The sequence below is a fragment of the Eubalaena glacialis genome, chromosome 14, assembly GCF_028564815.1.
Source record: "Eubalaena glacialis isolate mEubGla1 chromosome 14, mEubGla1.1.hap2.+ XY, whole genome shotgun sequence".
Lineage (NCBI taxonomy): Eukaryota > Metazoa > Chordata > Mammalia > Artiodactyla > Balaenidae > Eubalaena > Eubalaena glacialis.
Window position 1 is genome coordinate 79,869,805 of NC_083729.1, and position 21,281 is coordinate 79,891,085.

Here is a 21,281-nt window from a genome sequence, read left to right on the forward strand (position 1 = left end):
CAAACTGAAGTTCCTTTAGGTAGGGCTAGAGGCCAAGTTGAATGCACTGGATTTCGCTCCTCAAGGTTTTAAATTGCCAAGTAAAGAGCACTTTCACTCAAAGTGTTGGGAGCTGACCTCCTGAGACACCTGCCCTGGGGAGAGGGGCGGCACTCACAAATCCCACCCGTGCCCTGAGACCCACGCGGCCAGGGTGGCCCAGGCCAGAACGTACCTCGAAGAGGAGAGGGTTGTACACAGTGAGCGGGAGCTCGATGTGGCCCAGGTGCCCGGAGCAGTTGCTGAAGTCCTGCACGCAGGTGGAGCACACCTCTTTGGAGTCTGCGGGGCCCAGAGCTAGATCGTACAGGCCGTTCACCGACGGGTTCCCCAGGCTATCTAGGTACCGAGGGTTTGTAATGGACTTAACGCTTAATTTCCTAGGGAGATAAAAAAGACCAGGTGAGACAAGGTTACCCAACTTCTAGGACATTTCCTCTTCGGCACTTACAAAGGGATGATTTAATGTCTGTGTCTTTAGACGTGCTGACGGCTCCAGAGGGCAGACTCGGTGTCTGCCTTGCTCCCCACTGCAGCTCAGCACTTAGCCCAGAGCCTGCACTCAACAGGTGCTCAATGAATATGCGCTGAACGAAGAGCAGTGAGTGGTAACATCTTTAAAAACCAGATTTAGTGCAAATCTTGTGCTAACCGAACACACTGGCCGACTTTATACAAAGAAGTACCGAATTACACGCCAAACGCATCATAAGCAGCATTTAGTCTGACTTGAACCCTCTGAGATGGGCATCACTATATGCGTTTTTCAGAAGAGGAAACAGGCTCAGAGTGGTTAGTGATTTAATTCAGGTGACAAAGCCCAGAATGGTGGGGGTGTGGTGAGATATGGACCAGACCTAACCCCAAACCCACAGAGTTCAACAAAGGGAATAATCCCAGTACATAGGAACAGTGAATTGAGAAAAGTTAAACATAAATATGCAAACCTTTGAGAAGTATAACCTGCTTTACTAAAGGTTTCATTGCAGTATTTTATGTTTGGTTGAAAGCGGGCTCCCACAGGACACCTAACTACTTTTACCAAAATTACGTTCATGCCAAGTTTGCTTTTAAACTTTTTTTTTGTAAATGAGAAAATAAAGATAATGAAATCCAAATCTCACAATGCAGAGAAAACCACTGTTAACAGACTTCTTTCTATGGATACATTTTTAAAAACGGTAACTGGGATCATTTGCTATTTCTAGCATTGCCTTTGTCATTTTCATTATGCATTAAGTGTTTTCAGGTCACTAAAAATTCTTTGGAAAGACTGCGTAATTAAGAATTACCCAGTCTTTCATTATATGTCAATTAATATAATTCATTTAGCCAAACTCCACTATAAGTAAGCTCATGCCACCTATCTGCATAAAGATTTTTGCATAGCATAATTCAAACTTTTAACTATTTCCTAAAAATATAATTAGTTCCTTGGTGGAGGGAAATCCTTGAATCAAAGGGGGCGAACTGTTTTGTTTTGTTTTCTGGCCTCCCATGAGGCTTCCAGGATCTTAGTTCCCCGACCAGGAATTGAACCCGGGGCCCCTGCAGTGGAAGCTTGGAGTCCTAACCACTGGACCTCCAGGGAAGTCCCAGGGCGAACTGCTTTGAAGCTCTTGATATATTTTGCCATCTTGCATTCCAGAAAAGATGGGTTAACAGTAAGTAGATTGCCTGTCTGTCCTAACCAGCACTGAGTCTTAGCACTTAAAAACTTTCCAAATTTAAGGTGAAAAAATGCTACCCACTGTGACGTTAAATTTTTTTTTTAACAGAAATTAGGATATATATATTTTTTTAATTTTTAAAAAGTTTTTATTGGAGTATAGATGCTTTACAATGTTGTGTTAGTTTCTGCTGTACAGCAAAGTGAATCAGCATCCCACCCACCCCCTTCCCTGTCACATTAATTAATCTTTTTATTATGTTTTGTTTTAAAGGCCTTTTTGGTCCTTTACTTAATCAAAAAAATAAAATTTAACTCATTTTTAAGTTAAAATCTTAACTTTTTTATTATTGTCTACATGAGCTCCTTACATATGAGGACATTAAACTTTTTTGGTGGCAAATACTTCCCTAGCTTGTGATGTCTTTTGTCATTTTTCACAGGTGAAAGTTTATAAATTCTTTAAACAGCTTCGTTGAGCTATAACTCACGTACCATACAATTCATCCATTTGAAGTATACACCCGGTGTTTTCTAGTATATCCACAGAGTTGTGCAACCATCACCACAATATCATTTTCGTCCCCAGTAAAGGAAACCCTAGCAGTCAATCTCCATCCGCCTCTACCTCCCTCACAGTCCTACGCAATGACTAATCTACTTCTTGCCTCCAGAGACTTGTCCATCTGGACATTTCACATAAATGAAATCATATGCTATGTGGTCTCTTATAGCAGGCTTCTTTTACCTCGCATGTTTTCAAGGTTCATCCATGTTGCAGCCTGTATCTGTATTTCATTTTTTTATAGCCAAAAAATATTCCATTGCACGGATACACCATATTTTATTGGGTTAGTTTTACACTTTGGCTACTATAAATAATGCTGACAGGAACATTTGCATACAAGTTTTTTTGTTTTTTTTTAAATTACAAATGCATTGGAAATTTCCTGGGTACTCTTTTTTTTTTTTTTTGAATTAATTAATTAATTAATTTTAATTTTTGTCTGCATTGGGTCTTCGTTGCTGTGCGCAGGCTTCCTCTAGTTGCGGTGAGCAGGGGCTACTCTTTGTTGCAGTGTGTGGGCTTATTGCGGTGGCTTCTCTTGTTGCGGAGCACGGGCTCTAGGCGCGCAGGCTTCAGTAGTTGTGGCGCACGGGCTCTAGAGCGCAGGCTCAGTAGTTGTGGCGCATGGGCTTAGTTGCTCCATGGCGTGTGGGATCTTCCCAGACCAGGGCTTGAACCCGTGTTCCCTGCATTGGCAGGCAGATTCTTAACCACTGCGCCACCAGGGAAGTCCTGTACACGAGTTTCTGTGTGAATATATTTTTTTCATTTCTCATGGATATATACCTAGGAATGAAAGTGCTAAGTCATACGGTAACTCTATGTTTAACTTTTTGAGGAACCGCCAGACTGTTTTCCAAAGCAGCTGCACCATTTTACAGTAGTCCCACCGGCAATACACCAAGGCTCTTAACTTCTCCACATTCTTGCCAACACATTTTATGATCTGACTGTTTGATTCTAGCCATCCTAGTGGGTGTGACGTAGTATCTCACTGTGGTTTTGATAACTAATGATGTTCAGCACATCTTTGTGTACCTATTGCCATCTATATATCCTCTTTGGAGAAATGTCTATTCAAATCCTTTACCTGTTTTGTAATTGGGTTATTTGCTGTTTTATTATTGAGTTGTAAGAGTGCTTTGTATATTCAGTATACAAGTCCTTTGTCAGATACATGATTTGCAAATATTTCTTCCGACTCATCTTTTCACTTTCTTGATGATATTGTTTGCATAATTTAAAATTTTTTAATGAGTTAAACTCACGGCTGCTTTCTTCCACTACCTTTGGGCTAAGTCTTTCTCCTTCGAAGTTGGATAAACATTCATCTACATTTCCTTCTCGTTCATTTTACACTAAGCTCTAAAACTTAACTGGAAATATAAACAAGGAAAACATTTATTGCATAAGGCAAACACAAATTAATTAGGTCTGGGTGCAAAGACTTGTACCACTAGATCCTCTTTCTATCATGTTCTGTAAGTCGGTACTTCACTTCCCTTGCCTGGAGCCTACAGTGATGGAAAAAGAGAAGGCAGGTGGGGCCAGCACACACCTGTGTCAACTGGCAGAAGAACCGTGTCCTGTGCTTGTCAAGGCAACACAAACAGCTCACATCCAAAACTGAATGTATTTTTTTTTTTTTTTTTTTGGTCTTCATCTTAAGTCTTTCTATGTGGTAAGGAGCAAAGTTCCTCTCTCTAGCTGAGGAGGAGGAGAAAACTCCTCTAATCATTGCAGGAATGGGATGCAATGGGAAGAGCAATCAGCAAGGATTCCACTGGAGAGAAAAGCGTTTAAGACTAGCAAACTTGGGTTTGAGGATGACCTTTGCTGCCTCCTAGAGAGTCATTTTATTCTCTGGACAGGAATTTCCTCTCCTGTAACTGCAGACACCAACACAGATGGTTGCAGTAAGGACTGATAGTACCAAGTGCTGAACAGATAGCTCCCCCATCCACCCATGAGTGCACTTAACAAATATCTATTGAGTGCTTATTATGTGCCAGACACACCTTTAGATGCTGGGAAAACAGATAAGAATCTCTGTGCTCATGGGCCTTACATCCTATTGAAGGCAGGCAGACAAAAGCCAAGATAAATAAGCACACAGTCTATTGGACGGCAGAAAATGCTATGAAGAAAAGTAAAGCAGAAAAGGGGAAGAACAATAGAGTGGGCCAGTGGCTGGGGGAGCCCATATTGAGAAGGTTATACTGAACAAAAGCCTGAAGGAGATGAGGGAGTAAGCCATGTGGTCACCTTTACAGGAGGAAGAAGCAGGGAGTGCAAAGGCCCTGAGGTGGATGTGTGACTATGGTGCTCCGGGAACAGCAAGGAGGCCAGGGTGAGTACAGAGATAAGTTCAGAGAAGTAGCAGGGGCCAGAATGACCTTTCCAAGGCATTTTAAGGACTTGGCTTTTACTCCAAGTGACCTAGGAAGCTATTAGAACTTAACACAATAAAAGGTAGCATAATGATTGAAATTTGTCAACCCCAGACTCAAACAGGTCTACAATGCTAGTAACGGGTATAAATTTGCTTATGCAGTTCCCTGTCTAAAAACTCCACAATTAACTTGTAAAAATTCAATTCTTTTGCTTTTGGATGAAATAGTATGTATGGCTAGTGATGATATAATTGAAATTTCTGGGCCAGCATACCGTTGTAGCTCAGTTTATTCATCCAGTCATTCGACCAGAGTTGAGGATAAAAGAAAGGAATGAGGAAGCTCAAGGCTAGTGGAGAGAGGCGGAAATATAAACAAGCAAAAAAAGGGACTGAGGCACCATGACAGACAGCTGTACTAGGTGTGGAAAGACCTCAGAAAATGAGAGAGGTTGAGCTGAGCCTTAAGAGGGGGAGAGATGCTCTCCAGGTGTCTGCTGGGGGTCGGGGGCAAGAGCTGAGAAGCAGATCCCTCTGGCAGAGAGGACAATGCATGCAGAGGACATAGCTTGAGGTAAGGCCCAGACGTTGAAACCTGATGGCACTTTATGGAATGTGCAAGTGAGGGCTAGCGAAGGGATCATGCTTTAGCAAAAATCAGCATTGGCCTGATCATGGGTAAACTTGTAGGCTAAGCTAAGAAAGTATCATTTACCTGAGGGAAATGGAAAGCCTCTGGAGGGTTTTAAGGGTGAGAGTAGCACGATCACATCTGCACTTTGGAAGAATAATTTTAACAGCAATGTAGAGCATGCACTGGACTGGTGTAAGGGTGGGGGAGGCGGACGAAAAAGACAATTCAAACAAGAGATAAGGGTCTGATCTAAGATAGTAACAGTAGTGTTGAAAAGGAGGTTATAGAACGAATAGACATGTAGGTGACACACAGTAAGAGCCCAATAAGTAAATGAGATGTCAGGAGAAATAGGTCTAGAATATTTGTCCTGTCACAAAATAGTGACCATTTTGCACTAGAATAGGTACACCATTTTGGAGGGGCAAGTTCCCTCTCCCTTTAGGGGAAGTAGTTGTTGAGTTTTTGGTATAGGAGTTTAAGAACTCGGTGTGAAATTCAAATAGAGATGTCCAAAAAACAGCTGAAAAAAATGAGTCTGAAAAATCAGGAAACGAAAATTGGGCTGGAGATTTAAATTTGAGAGTATCACTCATGAAAGTGGTGAAATTGTCTAGGGAGGACATTTAGACTAAGAAAAGCAGCATGTATGACCAGAATAGAATCTCAAGGAACAGCAAGATTTAAGTAAAAGAGGAATCAGCTAACGAGCCTGAGACGAATTCGAATATAAACCACGAATGCAAGGACCTCGTTCACCAATGTATCACGAATGCTTAGCTTAGTGCCTGGCAAAAACTGGATGATGGATAAATGTTTGTGGGTTGATAAAGGGAAGAAAGAAGTAGTACTTGTCACAGAAATAGAAGAACCTGAAAACAATAAATAAGGTGCTGGAAAAGAGAAAGACTGTCAAATGCTACGGTGATCAAAATGAGGACTGAAGAGGGCCCCTCTGATTTAGTAATTAGGCAGAGAATATAAGCCGTCCTAGCAAGGAGAAGTTGTCGCATGAATTGCGTCTCGAACGATCATCATTTTATAGACAAGAGGAGACTAACCATGAGCTTAATAAACCACGTCAGAGACATTATAGTAACTACACAAACGCAGGCTAATTAACGAGGAGACTGGCGGATGATAACGCTGCAATGTGGGTACCCCCACCTTCCCAAGGGCAAACTCTTCCGCAGCCACACTGGGTTCTAGGCAGTGCTCACTAGCCCAGGACGTTCCCGGAACTACGGGTCCCAGCAGGCCATGCGCCAGACAGCCATGGACTCTGAGGAGAAACTGGGCGCCAGACCTTCTGGGAACGGTAGTTTGTGGCCCCGACCCCAAGAAGCTCTGCATGCTTCCCACCAACTCCTTACTTGAGCTCTTCGGCCGAATACATCCCGAAGGAAATGCCCTGCAGCCGCCGCCAGGGCATGTTCTTTGAGCCCAACATCCTCCAGGTCAGTTACGAGCTCTGACACCCAGAGATAAATTCCAGTCACCACGGCTATATTTTTAACGCTGCCTGCGGCCCGCAGCCACCATGTGATTTAAACTGCGCTTGCGCGCGCGAGAAAGGCTCACGGGAAGATTTACGTGGACGATAACATTTCCGATCTAGGGGGGGAAGGAAAATAATTTCACGACTCTCACTCGCCCTTTTACTTTGAAAATAATCGAATACATATAAGACATTAAAATAATATTTTAGGAAATGTCTTTGAGGCAAATGAGGTGTACTGAGCCTTTAACTTCCAAAGCAAAATCTTTCAAACCATGGGACTGTAACCTCCTATGTTGTGATTGCTTTCGTCTTGTTCCGTCTCAGCCAATAGCCGAGCTATTCCCCGCCCACCTCCCCCCCACCCCCGCCTTAAGGTGGAGGGCATGCTTTCCCCGCACGCTATGCGAAGACGCCAAAGATGGCGGCCGTATCGTTGGCTCGCTGGCTGAGGGTCCGCCGCGGGCTTTGCCTACCGCTGACGGGTCGGCGGGCAGGTCTTTGCGGACGGGCCCCCAGTAGCAGGTAAGAGAAGCTTGGAGAATCCATGAGAAAGACCCCAGGATCACCTGGGCCATATGTATCCCCTTTCCCCCCGGAGAGCTGGGGAACTAAGTACGGTGGAGTGGAATGCGCGTGCGTGCGCTCGCGGCCGCGTGCCCCGGAAAGATGGCACGCGGAGTCCGCGTACTTGAAGAAGGGCTCCACACGTGCTAGTTAGGGGGATATTGATTGCTGGGGCTCGCCTACCCCGGGGTTAGAACTCTTGTCAAGATTTAGGATCCTGCTGTTGTGGATCCTGCATTCTATAAGTGTGGTTATTGGCAACCCCTACCCAAGTTTTAAAAGAAAGAAAAATTGTATCCGCTCTTAACTCGTTTTCACCCACCGGGAGGAAGGGGGGAAAATCAGGTTTTCCCAAATTAAAGGCAGTTTACGAGTTCCACTGTATGCTGGATGTTGTGGGGATGTTTGGCCAAAGAAATTATCCAGGTGTTCATAAAAACAGAAAAGTCTAAAAGATCTGAACACAATCTGAATAGGATTGCTGTGATTGTTAAAACTTGGCGCATGTATCATTTGTGTAGTTTTTTCACTCGGTACAAAGTGGCGTTGTGGAAGTATGAGAGGCAGGAATTTGTTGTGAAAATTTGGGAATAACCTAATTTTGGATTCGATGTTTGCCATTTCCTTTGTGAGGTGATAGTAGACAAATTCCCTTATGTGTAAACTGGAGCTAGTAGTAGCCATCAGAAAATTGTGAGTAACAAGTGAGGTGTGTAATTTACAACATACATCTTATATGTAACACCTTGCCTCAATCCTCACAAAAGAGAAAACGCTTCACCTGGTACTGCAGAAGCCTTAATGCTGCTGTTCAATCCCAGTCCTTTTCCCGGTGGTGCCCAGTGTTGTTGTTTTTCTACCCATTTCCTTTGATTTGGCAGCAGCATCTCTCCCTCAGCATTCACCCACAAGACAAGAGTGGTGTATGTGACATACATGTCACGAGAAACAGCATGATTTGAAAGAATTGATCCCTTTCTGAAGTTGATCCCTAGCAGAGAGGTATTGTTTTAAGATGATGCCCGAGACCAGATACTAGTAGAGGAAGTAATTCTTCATTTAATCACATCTTGACAATTTTCTGAATGGTACCAATGCTATTTAGGAAGGAAATACTTACAGGGTAGTGTACATTATATGTGTGGTATATTGACTCTATTTTTTTAGCGTGATCAGAACATTTTAAAACTCAATCATGGGTCAGTAATTCTATATTTTAGGTTAAAAAAATAATATAAATTGTTCCAAGTTTAAATTAGGACACATACATTTGGTACCTTCCTGATTGTTGAAGGAAGTGGAATGAAAGGCTGTGGTGATCTTAGTTTCATAATTTGTCAAAATTGCTTTAAGTGGGATAATCTTTTATTGTCATCAGGGCATCATCCATGTAAAATCAGGAGCTCATTACATCATCCCTTTTAGCCTCAGTGTTTTGGGTTCTCAAAGGTGAAAGTTCCTTATATTTCAGATAAGCTGCTCAAATGTTCAAGTGCTACTAAATTTTTCCTGTTTTCCCTGATTTTATTTAATGAGCTGGCCTGATTTAAAAATTTTTTGGCAATATGATGTCTATATCTGGTACATATTTTGTAATCGTTTTCAACTTGGCATTGAGACCATATCTTTTTAGCATACGTTGACATGAATTATCCAGTTTGATCCGTGATAATTGGAAAATTTTGGCTGAGTTGCACATAAGTGGAGGTGAGGTGGGAACTTCATTAATGAGTATTAGCTTTAGGGCTTTTATTTTTTTGTAGATTTTATTCTGGAAGTGCAGCCGTCCCAGAGGTTGAAGGAGCTGATGCAACAGGTATATAAAAATATATTGAAATAACTCCATTTTTATATTAACGCATTATACTTCTTTATAGTAGTAGTATTGGGAAACTGATTCACTTTGTTTTATTTTTCACATTAAGGGACTGAAGAAGTGGTCATTCCAAAAAAGAAAACTTGGTGAGTATTCAATCATTGTTCATTCAGCAAGTGGTTAAGTGCTTATTATGAGCGAAACATTGTTAGGTAAGAAGCTAGTGACGGGAATAGCAATGGGAGAGCATTCTTGGGGAGGGAACCATTGCAGAGAGAAAAGCTTAGGGGTCTGAAAGAACATAGAAGAGGAAGGTAGAGAGTAGTGAGTGAAGGGGGAATGAGATTTACTTAAGAGTTAAAAGACCTTCTGAACTAAATTTGGGTTAGTGTTTACGTGGTGATGGTCAATTATGAACATCATTATTAGAGTAATTTTTTTTTTAAAGGAAGTTTTCACGTTGTTGGGAGATTAAAAAAAATATCTTTATGGTCTTTACTGAGGTAAAATAAAACAAATGGTGCGCACTGCAAAATTTAGCTTTTTTAACTCACTTGATAGATCCTTGAACAAATTGCCTTATATAGGAAACATTTGTTGAATATATAAGAACTAAAACTTACAAAAGTTTGTATAGTAATGATATTATTGAATACATTTAAAGATCCTTCAAAAAGCCAGGTGTTTTTTGAGTATGACCTGAAGATTCAGACTCATTTAAAAAAAAAAAAAACTTTCTTAAATTACTAAAGTAATTAATGGTTATTGCCATTAATTAGTAAGGTAACTAATGGTTATTGGTCAGTGGGATAAATTGAACATGCAGAAAGGAAGTAAAATTACCAGCAATCACTGTACTCAGAGGCAAGTTACCTAATCTGTCTGTGCCATAGTAGAATGTGGGTAATACAGTACCTGCCTCAGGATTAAATGAGCATTTGAACAGTTCCTGCCACATAATCAGATCTCAATAGGTGATACCTATTATTTTAAAGTTCTGGGGTATAACATTTGAAGTTGTACGTATACATTTAGTTTAGCAGAATTGATTTGTTAGATGTACCGTTCTATACTCTGTTTTAAATTTTGAATGATTACATAGTATTTTATTATATGGTTATATTCAGGGTCATTTTTGTCTTCCCTGGACTGAGAATCAGAACCAAGATAAGAGTAGGAACATACATATTGTGAATGAGGCATATCGTGAATGAGACATATCGTGAATGAGGCATATCGTGAATGAGGCATATCGTGAATGACATTCCAGTCCAGTGCACTTTACCAACCCACTGTGCCTCTATCCCTGACAAAGGTACCACAGGGAATACAAGAGAGGGAGTGTGTTGAGGGTGTGTTCAGATGGACTACAGTCTGTTGAGTTGTGTGCATATTTTATACTTTATATCTTACACCCACTTTACATGTGTACATAACTGTTTACACATGACTAGGGGCTACACGGGATATGATCAAATCAAGAGTGGTTGTATTGCAGTAATCAAGGTGAGTTTTATTGAAAACATAGTTTAGGTGTACCTTAAAATAGGTCAGATGATTTTATTGGCATCAGAATCACCGGGGAATTTTGTTTAAAGTACATATTCCTGCAGGTAATTCTTATAAACCCTAAAGTATAAGCCCCACAAATATAGAAAACAGTAAGGTAGGGTGGGACATGATCATGATCTGTCTGGTGGTAGTAGGAGACCATGCAGGCAGGCCTGTGAAAAATGCTCTATTAGAATAGGAGAAATAAGGTAGTTGATAGAGAGCAAACTGAGGCCTATTTATTTGTAGCCCATGAGGTAAGAATGGTTTTTACATTTTTTATAGTTGAAAAAAGACTATTTCATGACACATGAAAATGATGTGAAATTCAAATTTCAGTGTCAGTTAAATTTTTTTTTGGAACACAGCCTCACTCATTTGTTAACTTACTATCTGTGCCTACTTTTATGCTCCAAAGGCAGAGGTGGGTAGTTGCAACAGTCCTCATGGCCCATAACGCCGAAAATACTTACTGTCTGTCCCTTTACAGACAAAGCGATTGATAGAGGCTCTCTGATAGAGAGCCTCTGCTTTCCAGGCTCAGGAATTTGTGCTTTTAGACCTAGAAGAAGCCATAAAGACTACAAATTCCTGTTGCCTTATTTGAGCGATGAAACATCTTTTAAGGCTGTTAAGATGCTTTTAAGGCATCTTTCCCAGATCACAGATGCCGTAGAAGACTAACAAATTGTAGAGAGTCATTGTGAGTTTTCATATAGGAATGTGACAGGATAGAGTGTTCTGAGCATGCTAATCTGGATGGTGTAGTTACTGTAGAGAGGGCAGGGAGCCCAATTATGATCAGCGCATAGGTAACTGGGCTTATTAAAGGAATGGATGTTAAAACTTACCAGATTGGCCAGAAGAAGATGTGGAGAAATGGATGCTCAGATACATTTGTTGCTTGGGCAGTCAGTTGGAACAACACTTTGAAGGGAAAGTTGGCAGAACCACAACCTAAAATGTGTACACCTTATCGGTTAGCCATTCTGGAGGAACCCCTGCAAATACGCCCAGGGAGACATGGATGACAGTGTTCTTTACAACTTGGGAATAATAACAAGTTGAAATAGCCAAATGCCCATATGTAAGGGATAATAAAAAGCAGTTATCATACAGTATAACATTTAAGGAATTAATTAGATTTACACGTAGTAACATGGATAATACAGTCAAACTTATGGAAGCACGTATCCAGAATGACAGTATATGTTTTCATTTTAGTTCTGTGGTGGTATGTGTGTAAAAGTACCCTTTAAAGTTCTGGAAGTATAAACACCAAACTTACAGTAGAGTAGGAGAGGGTCACAAAATGACGCCAGATATAATAGTCTAGTTTGTTGGGTTTTTTTTTAAGTATAATGTATTCATTGAGGTTATTTTTAGTGAGTGATCTGAATGTTCATAATTTTTTCACTTACATTTATTCAGTATGTTGTAAAGATGTACTCACTTGATACGACTTAAATATGCTAACGTAAGATTTAGTTAGGGAATACTGAGAGATGAAAAAATATCTTTCTCTCGCTGAAATTACGTGTGATTTTAGAAAATCCAGTAGATGTTGTGTACGTCAGGGAATTAGTCTTGACATAGTATAAAATTTCCTATGTGTTTTTTTTCAAATGACTTAAATTATGAGTGTATGTTTAAACTTTATTTAGAAAAATACATTTGGTTTATTAAGTTTATTCTTATTTCCCTTTTAGAAATGAAACACATAAAATCTAACACAAGTAAAAATACATTTGGAACCAAATTATTTTGTTTGTCAATTATTCCAGTGAAACCTCCTCTTTTCAGTAGTTAGTGAATGTCTCTACCCATAGTCACAGTGGGTGGCTGGCCTGAACTTCTTATAAAGGTTATATAGTTGAGAGGTTCTAAACTCGAATCATCTGGAATTCAGTAAGAATGCATGTGACAGTTCTCCATAGAACCTGGGGGTCCTGATTCAAAAGTCCAGAGTGCGGCTTGTGATTTATTCTTATATACAGCTGAATTAAGAGCCACCAGTTTGGATAATAAAGGCAAGAATATTACAGAAAGCTACAGTAAGAATGCGTAGAAAAATGGGTAGGAGGAGGTAAGATTCAGGTTAGACAGTTTTATGAGATGAGGGTGAAAATTGCTAGCCCTGGGTGATGGTTATAGGGACCAGGCCAGAGAGTGTAGCATGGAACATGTACTAACCACCTTTGGGCAAAAGAACTAAACAGTTTTCTCATTTTCTAACTTATTATTCTAGTGATCTTGAGAGATCAGAACTGGCTTTACTTGAGACCTGAACTTCGTTGTTGGCCAGTCCATTCCGAGAGTAGGATCACTGGTTCGCTTTGTGAGTGTGAAAAGCCCTCATGAGGGTTAACTTGTGATTCTCATTCTTAGGGATAAAGTGGCTGTCCTTCAGGCACTTGGATCCACGGTGCACAGGGTAAGTAGGAATTTTAGGTTTTTGTATCTAACTCAGCTAATAATAAATGTAATGTTCATACCTCTGCATGATTCACAATTAAACTGTTGTAGATCTAGAGAGTTTCTTAGAAATATCTAGTTCAGTCCCTTCATGTGACAAATGAGAAAACTAAAGCTTTTAAAGTGATTGGCCCAGGGCTACTTAGGATATTAAAACCCTGACTTAGTACCATGTCTTTTTTCTCCAAATTCAGTGTTTTTATACTATGCCAGTGATTTTTAAACTTAACCTCCTGAAGAGCTTGTTGAAATGCATGTTCCTGGGGAACGGTTTGGGTGTGATACTCTAATGCAAGTGATCTGCAGACCAACTTTGAGAATAGTGTACCCACCATGCTGGAAGTAATTCAGTGATTAAGAATCTGGGTCCTGGAGCCAAATGTTTTGTTTCATCTTTATCACAAAGTTACCTTTTCTCTTGATGCTTCTGTTTCCTTATCTATAAAATGGGGATTTAATTATAGCACCAAACCTTGAGGTTTGGGTGAGAATTAAATAAGTTAGTGCACGTGAAAGGGTTTAGGACAGTGCCTAACACAAAGGACATGCTTGGTAAGTGCTAGCTATTTCATTATTGCTCCAGCTATCTTGGTGATTTATTTGTGAATAATTTGCTCTCTTGACAGTTCAAGAATAGAGTCTGTAGTCTTGATAGATAAACTGAAACCCTGGTAAATGCCTCAGAAATGGAACTTTCTGATTGATTGTATTTTTCATTAGCTGCAAACTGTACTTTCAGTTTCAGTTGTGGGGGAAATGTCTAAAGTAATTAAGTCCTTTCTTTTTGCTGCAACGTCTGTGTGGATTCTGACCCTCCCTGAGACCGTTATCACAGATTTCCAGAATTTTTCTTCTATTGTAGATGTTAAACTTATAGGCTGTCGGGCCAAATATGCACTGATATACCCTAGCAGTTTCTGAGGACGGGTTTTAAAATACTGCATCTCCACACTGGCAAGACATTGAGATTTTCAGCTCACTTATCCATAAATAGGCACCTGAAATGTAAACTCGTGAAATAGGCCTCTGAGACTGTTCTCAGTTTTTTAATGAGAATGCCCCAGGGCCCCTTCAAGTCAAAGAAGTTATAGAATTATGTGTACAGTTGTCTGACTTGTCTGGGTTTGGGCACTTAAAATCCAAGGGATAGTCATTCATTCATTCAGTAACCACACATTCTGCCCTTAACTGTGCTTACCAGGCACTGTGCTGGTTGTAGAATTAAGACAGAGTCCTTGCATAGTTTCTAGAGAGGGAGGCTGAAGGAGCACTGAGGAGAGGGTGCATGACCCAGACTGGGAAAGGACTTCCAGAAGAGCTGATATCGGATCGATGCTTGGACGATGAGAAGCCAGGATGGTGGGAAAGAGCATTCCTAGCAGAGGAGGCACCAGGAACAGAGGCACAGAGGCACAGAATGAGTAGGTTGTAGGGGGAAGCAAGAGCTTGCGGGGTAGAGCAGTGAGAGGTGAGGCAAGAGCATGAATGCTATGCTAGGGACTTCTGATTTTTATTCAAGTCCACTGAAAGACTTTAAGCAGTGGTGTGACAGAATCAGGCAAATTTTAGAAAAGACAGCAATGTGGATACGGGAAACCTTTCCTCTCAAATGTATAACAATGATCTTAACATGTCCAAAACCCAACCCCTTTCTCTCTAAAACTTACACATTCTTTGCCATCTCATTAATGGCAGCTCCATGCTTCTAGTTGCTCCTCTTTTTCATGTGCTGCACTTCAGTAAATCCTCTGTTTCTTCCATCAAAATATTTGTGTACGGAGTCCCAGAGACCACGCCCAGGTTCAGTGGTTTGCTAGGAGGATTCACAGGACTCAGCATATGGTCCTACAGCTGTGTTTTATTACAACGAAAGGACACAAAGCAAAATCAGTAAAAGAAGAAGGCACGTGGGGTAAAGTCCAAAGGAAACCAGGAGAAAGCTTCCAAGAGTGTTTTCCCAGTGGAGTCACAAAGGACACACTTAATTCCTCCAGCAGAGTTGTGACAACACGTGGAAAAGTCTACCAGGAAAGCTCTTTAGAGACTCAGTGCCTGGAGTCTATGCCTGGCACATACCAAAATTCCACACTCCCAGAGGAAAGCAGGAGTTCAGCATAAACCACATAGTACAGTTTAGATCAGTACTGGGAATGGTGGGGACCCTCCAAAATCCAAGTTCCCAGATGCCCACCAGGCCTTGTAAGCAGGCCTTTCTAAGAATAGCAATTTCAAGCCTGGTAACTTTTTTTCCTGCACAGCATCCAAATCCTGAGCACTTGTCATCACCATGATCACCTTGGTCATCCAGGCCACCATCATCTCTTACCGTCTTGGATTAATTACAGCCGTCTCTGTCCTCTTCACCTCCTCTGCCCCCTACAGACTGTTCTCGATTAAGCACCCATAGTGACCTGCTAAAATGTTGAATCACATCGCTCTTCTACTCAGAACTCATTTGTCTTCTCATTTATCATAAAATGGCTTCTCATTTGTCATAATTCAAATAAAAGCTGAAGTCCCCAAAAAAAAAAAAAAGCTGAAGTCCATCCGAGGGCACCTGAGGCCCTACGTGTTCAGCCACCACCCCCACTGCCACTCTGACCACATCTCCTACCATCTTCCTTGCTGGCTCTGCTCTACGTGGCCTCCTGGCTAATTCTCAGTTTCTTAGTAGGCCCGGGTCTGCCTCAGGGCTTTAATGTTTGCTGTTTATTCTGCCTGGAGTATTTTTCCCTGAGATATCCACATAATTTCCTCCTTCATCTCTTTAAGCCTTTTCATTGAGGCCTTCCTCAACCACACCATTTAAAATTGTATGTTTCGGGGACTTCCCTGGTGGCACAGTGGTTAAGAATCCACCTGCCAATGCAGGGGACATGGGTTCGAGCCCTGGTCTGTGAAGATCCCACATGCCGCAGAGCACCTAAGCCTGTGCGCCACAACTGTTGAGCCTGTGCTCTACAGCCTGCAAGCCACAACTACTGAGCCCGTGTGCCACAACTACTGAAGCCCATGCGCCTAGAGTCTGTGCTCTGCAGCAAGAGAATCCACTGCAATGAGAAATCCGTGCACCACAACGAAGAGTAGCCCCTGCTCGCCACAACTAGAGAAAGCCTGTGCGCAGCAACGAAGACCCAGCAAGCCAAAAATAAATCAAATAATTTTTTTAAAAAGAATTCAAAGAATAAATGTATGGTTCTTTTCTCTGATAGTTCGTTCTCCCTCCCTCCCTCCCTCTCTCCCTTTCTCATAGCAGTTATTGCCTTTAAAATTACTCTTATGTTTTATTTATTTTTGTTTTCTGGAGATTTTTTTCCCCACTAAATTGTGAGCTCTATGGGGGATAAGATTTTATTGTCTCTTTGGTAGCTAGAATAATGCCTGGCACATACGAGGTGCTCAGTAAATATGGAATGAATGAATAAAGAAGGTACTGAACTAAGGCAGTGGCAGTGGGGATAAGGGACGGTGGAGTAGATAGGGGATGTTAAGGAGCTAGAGTTGACCACACCTGGTGACAGGTTAGTTGAATGGAAGTAGTAGGAGAGGATCTTTGGCTTGGATTGCAGAGTGCTCGGTACCATTCACTGAGATAGAGAAGATAGGAGGGAGAAGTAGCTCTGTCAGGGAAGTTCAGTTGGGGATAAATTTAGTGTGAGGCATCTGAGCTACAGGGCCAGAGTAGAGAAGTTGTTTCTCAGAAACCATGAAGGGCTTGGAAATCATTGAGGGAGGAAAATGTAGGAAACAAATAGTAAGAGTAAGTCTAGTAAGGGAAGTCCAGCATGTCACAAAGCTAGGGGCCCCAAACAGGTATTTGATAAGGATGGTGGACAGGACAGAGCCAAGCAACCGTTGGTAATCAGGGAGCAATAATAGTCCAGGGCAACTACCCTAGAACTGCTTCCTCTGGGTTGCCATTACATACCCACCACATCTTGGTGGAGAGTGGTATAACCAGATGAAAGGAGCCTCAAATGAGTATAAAGGGAATACAGCATCAGGCATCAGGAAGCGAGGGCCCCAAAGAGTACTGCCTCCGGGCCCTAGGCATGAGCATCCTTCCTGTGAGAGCCGCAGCGAGGCTCTCCCTGGAGAATCCGCGTCAGTAAGACAAGGCATCAAGGGGACAGAAGACATTCAGGATGTAAGTTGAGTTTTTCCTGTGGAACAAAGTTGCCAGAAGGCCCAGGGAAGGGGGCTCCAAGGGATAGGAGAAGGCTAGAAGAAGTAATTTGAGGGCCGTTCTAGGTGAGCCTCTAGGGGTGCTGGAGAGTTAATTTTGCTCAGGGTTCTACCTAGAACAATTTAAAGAAGTCTAGAACCTTGGGCAACAGGACGCGGGAGAAGCTGCTGCTGTTCCCGCCTCCTGAGAGGGCCCAGGAACTACTGTCCTCCGTTTGCAGGAAACCTTAGTGCAGGAAGCTGGTGCCCAGGCTAGTTAATTCAGACGCTCTTGACCTTGAGTTTAAAACAGCAATTGTCCCTGGTGATAGCAGCCTTCAATTAAAAAGCAGTCATGGGGGTTTGAGCCATTGTTTGCTTTAAGTTGTGCATAATTACAACCAAGTCTACAGAGCCACGGGTACAGTGTAGCTATTAGTGTCTGCAAACATATTTCTGCTTCTGTGATACATGTATAGTTAAAATTTACAGAGTTTTTAGTCATCACCAAAACCCACAAGGTCCTCTTAGTAAAAATCTAGCTAAAGAGACTTCTGTGTCTTCTCCACAGGATGCTACAGCTGCCCCTTATGTATTTCAAGATGATCCTTATCTCATACCAACATCCTCTATGGAATCTGTGAGTATTTTTATGAAACTTTTCTACTATTGTTTTATCTTGTTGGTTTGGGTACAAGAGTACATGTATAACTTAGCTTAGTTTTAAAAACTTTTGAAAAGTTTGCAGATGCTGATAGATAAATTGGTAGATTTTCTGAATTTTTTACTACTTTTATCAAAAAGTTTTAGAGATTGGCTGTGGAGAGAGTATTTGGTTTGGGTTTTTAATACTTAGGGCTCTTTCTCACTATAGAGCAATCCACTCGGTTTAAACACATTGCTTTTATATACCTCAAGCTGTATATAAGATGTGACCTGAAATTATGTCACACTAAGTAGAGGTAGATAAATAATAATTATGTAGTTTAACTTCTAATTGGGATTCTGTGTATCACTGTATTCTCTTTTTTTTTTAAGGGGGCAGAATAATTTTTGCTGAGGGTGTGACTTTGATCTCTTGAGTTTAAATTACAGGTAATATCAACTTATATCTAAATCTTTTTCTTTATATAGCATTCATTTTTGTTGGCAAAGAAGTCCGGGGAGAATGCAGCAAAATTTGTTATTAATTCATATCCCAAATATTTTCAGAAAGACATAGCTGAACCTCATATACCGGTAAGGAGAAGTAATTGCAATTTTCAGATAATACTATGTAATTGTAACTTAAACTAAGTTTTCATGGCTAATATTTAAGTAGCCATTTGAATGCCTACAGTATTTGGGTGAAAAGTCTTTTAATGTTTACGGTTATCTTTGCTTACAATACTAACCTTTATTATTATTTTTTTTAAACTATATGTCTTTGCTCTTCATTTTATTTTCCCCATTTGGCTTCTGTGACACCAGACTCTTACATCTTTATCTCTGTGACTATTCCTTTTTACTTTCCCTCAGTAGCTTTTCTGTCTACTCCTTAAGCGTTGGTGTCTTTTTCTTAGGGTTCCATGCTCAGTCACTTTCTCTTTTTTCTGTCCAAAATCTTCCTGCTTCAGTGACCCTTATACTCCATTTGGCATTCTTGTATATCTGGCCTAGGTATCTCTACTTTGAACTCCAGGTTGTATTTCCAACTGCCTCTGTTCTGTAGTCAGGAGGAGTGTGCAGGGCCTGCTGTGTGTTAGGCATTGTGCTTAGCGTGTCATACAGTGGTGAGCGAAACACGGGCTCTGCCCTCCTGAGTTTATTAGTGGAAATAGTAACTCAGACTCATTCTGTCTAAAACTGCTCCCTCTCACATCTCCCTACTTTCCAAAGCACGCACACACACACACCCCGCCAGACACACCCTCTTGTGCTTCTCAAGCAGCGACTCTTGGGGACAAATTAGGTAGTCAGTGTGATTGTGTCCATAAAAATATTGGAATCCTGAACTAAGACAGTGGCAGCAGTGGAATGCTCATTTGTTGGCTATCCTTTCCCCGTTACGTTTCTAACAGTTACTCTTCTATGTTTAGCTCACTTCTGCTTAAAGCCGTCCGTGGATCCCCTGCCCCCATGGCGGGCAGCATTCCCATACCTCTGAGACCTCTTACATCATTTATCATTCATGCTGTATCATAATTATTTCCTTATTTGCTTTCTCTATTAGATTGTGAGCATCTTGAGGGTAGAGATTGACTTCCGTCTGTTTATCCCCAGTATCTAGCTTAGTGCCTGGCATCAAGTAGTAGGCCTTCAATAAGTATTTGGGTAAATTGGTGAGATAAAATCAACATACCTTGGTAGTACTAAACGTTTAGAGTAAAAGAAGTATCAAGGATGAAAGGTTTCTGTCTGTGCAAACTGGGTGTACTGTGGCACTTTTAACCAAGATTTGGGAGGAAAGTAGGAAGGATGGTTTTAGCAAGGGAAAAATAAGTTCACCTTGAAATTGGGAAGTTTGGTTGGAAATTAGATTCTTTAGATATGGATTAAATATTTATGTTTGGGTGCTTTTAAATTCTCTGCCCCAAGCTAGGAGATCGCTAAGTAATCTTGTTTTGGAGACTGGAGAGGTTTTTTGAAATAAGTTGTATTCCCTACAGAGGTATTCTTGTTAAAATGATAAATAGTATCCGGTGCATGAAGCATGAATCGGAGCAGTGAAGTTTTATTTTGGTGTGTTGGTGATCAAAATTTTGTCGTACTCAGTTCCCTTTCACGTTGCCCTGTTTGCAATAACTTTAGCCATCTTGTTTTCCTAGTGTTTTATGCCTGAGTACTTTGAACCTCAGATTGAAGATATAAGTGAGGCTGCTCTGCAGGAACGAATCAAGCTCAGAAAAGTCAAAGCTTCTGTGGACATGTTTGATCAGCTCTTGCAAGCAGGTGACTAAGTTCATTTGAAGCCTCTCTGGGAACATGGGCTTGGAAGTGGGCCACAGTTACGTATGTGATCCAGATAAGTTATGAGTACAAGTTACAAGTGCTATGCTACTTCCTCTGCTCAGTGGCTATATTTGTGTTTTTTATAGTTTATTAAGTCATATTTCATGTTCTGCTTGAGCATCATTTTAAAACTGTGGGTGGGGTAGAGTTGCAACTTTGTTAGTATGTTGTCCTCTTGTGCTGTATCGCAGGTAGAGAAATTATACAGCCATTCTTCCTTAGCTTCTGTTTTTAACATCAGGTGTGTACATACTCTATTCACATTTCCTGTATTCTTTAAGTATGTTTGGAAGGCATAAAGCAGACAAAAAAGAAATATTTAAAAAGGAAAGAGCACTAAGCTGCAGGATCAGAGGTTTGGATAGGTTCTGGCACCAATTAGCACTGTGGCCTTGAAAAAGTCACTTCTGTCAAATCCTGCGGCTCTCTGAATTTGATCTGGATGAACCTCCAGGGGTGTAGATCTAGGTGGCAGGGCTTGTAAGCTGTCATGAGAATGTACCTATAGTAACATGGAAGGCAGCAGCATTAAGTTTTAGAATCCCGAGTGCTGTTCAGTGATTTAGGAGAAAAATCAGCCAAACATGCAAGAGATAGAAACTGGACTGAATCACTCAATACAGTCTTAAACACAACAAGAAACATTTGCAGAAAGCTGTGTTTGATTTGAGAATTTTGGTGTGTAGCCTGTTAAAGCTTCGGGTGTACAAATGAATTGCTGATGCAGGTTATCATTTAGGAAGGCTTTTCCCTCTGCTTATTGAGTACGATAAACATCTTAGTACTAAGACTTGTCTTCCTTTGTTTTACACACTGTGGTGTAGGCACATGCAGACGCTCAGTAAGTGTTACTAAAGACAGTGTGTCAAACCCGTAACACTCGACTCATTCAGAGTAACGGAATGAGGCAACATACT

At 41.1% G+C, this 21,281-nt stretch overlaps 2 protein-coding genes across 3 annotated transcripts in view; one reads left to right on the plus strand and one right to left on the minus strand.

Moving 5' to 3' along the window:
- The window catches only part of POLR1A (RNA polymerase I subunit A), a 77,020-nt gene extending 70,184 nt beyond the window's left edge, over positions 1 to 6,836 (minus strand). For both annotated transcript variants that reach the window (XM_061210724.1, XM_061210723.1), the window contains exons 1-2: positions 6,676 to 6,836; positions 215 to 419 (exon numbers count right to left, since the gene is read on the minus strand). In XM_061210724.1, the coding sequence (XP_061066707.1) occupies positions 215 to 419; positions 6,676 to 6,752 (282 nt within the window). In that variant the 5' untranslated portion in view covers positions 6,753 to 6,836. The remainder of the gene's footprint in view (positions 1 to 214; positions 420 to 6,675) is intronic.
- Positions 6,837 to 7,213: 377 nt separating this feature from the next.
- PTCD3 (pentatricopeptide repeat domain 3) overlaps positions 7,214 to 21,281 on the plus strand; it is a 37,330-nt gene continuing 23,262 nt past the window's right edge. Inside the window, exons 1-7 of the mRNA XM_061211044.1 lie at positions 7,214 to 7,325; positions 9,131 to 9,183; positions 9,293 to 9,329; positions 13,123 to 13,168; positions 17,945 to 18,013; positions 18,508 to 18,612; positions 20,181 to 20,304. Of these exons, the coding sequence (XP_061067027.1) occupies positions 7,222 to 7,325; positions 9,131 to 9,183; positions 9,293 to 9,329; positions 13,123 to 13,168; positions 17,945 to 18,013; positions 18,508 to 18,612; positions 20,181 to 20,304 (538 nt within the window). The 5' untranslated portion in view covers positions 7,214 to 7,221. The remainder of the gene's footprint in view (positions 7,326 to 9,130; positions 9,184 to 9,292; positions 9,330 to 13,122; positions 13,169 to 17,944; positions 18,014 to 18,507; positions 18,613 to 20,180; positions 20,305 to 21,281) is intronic.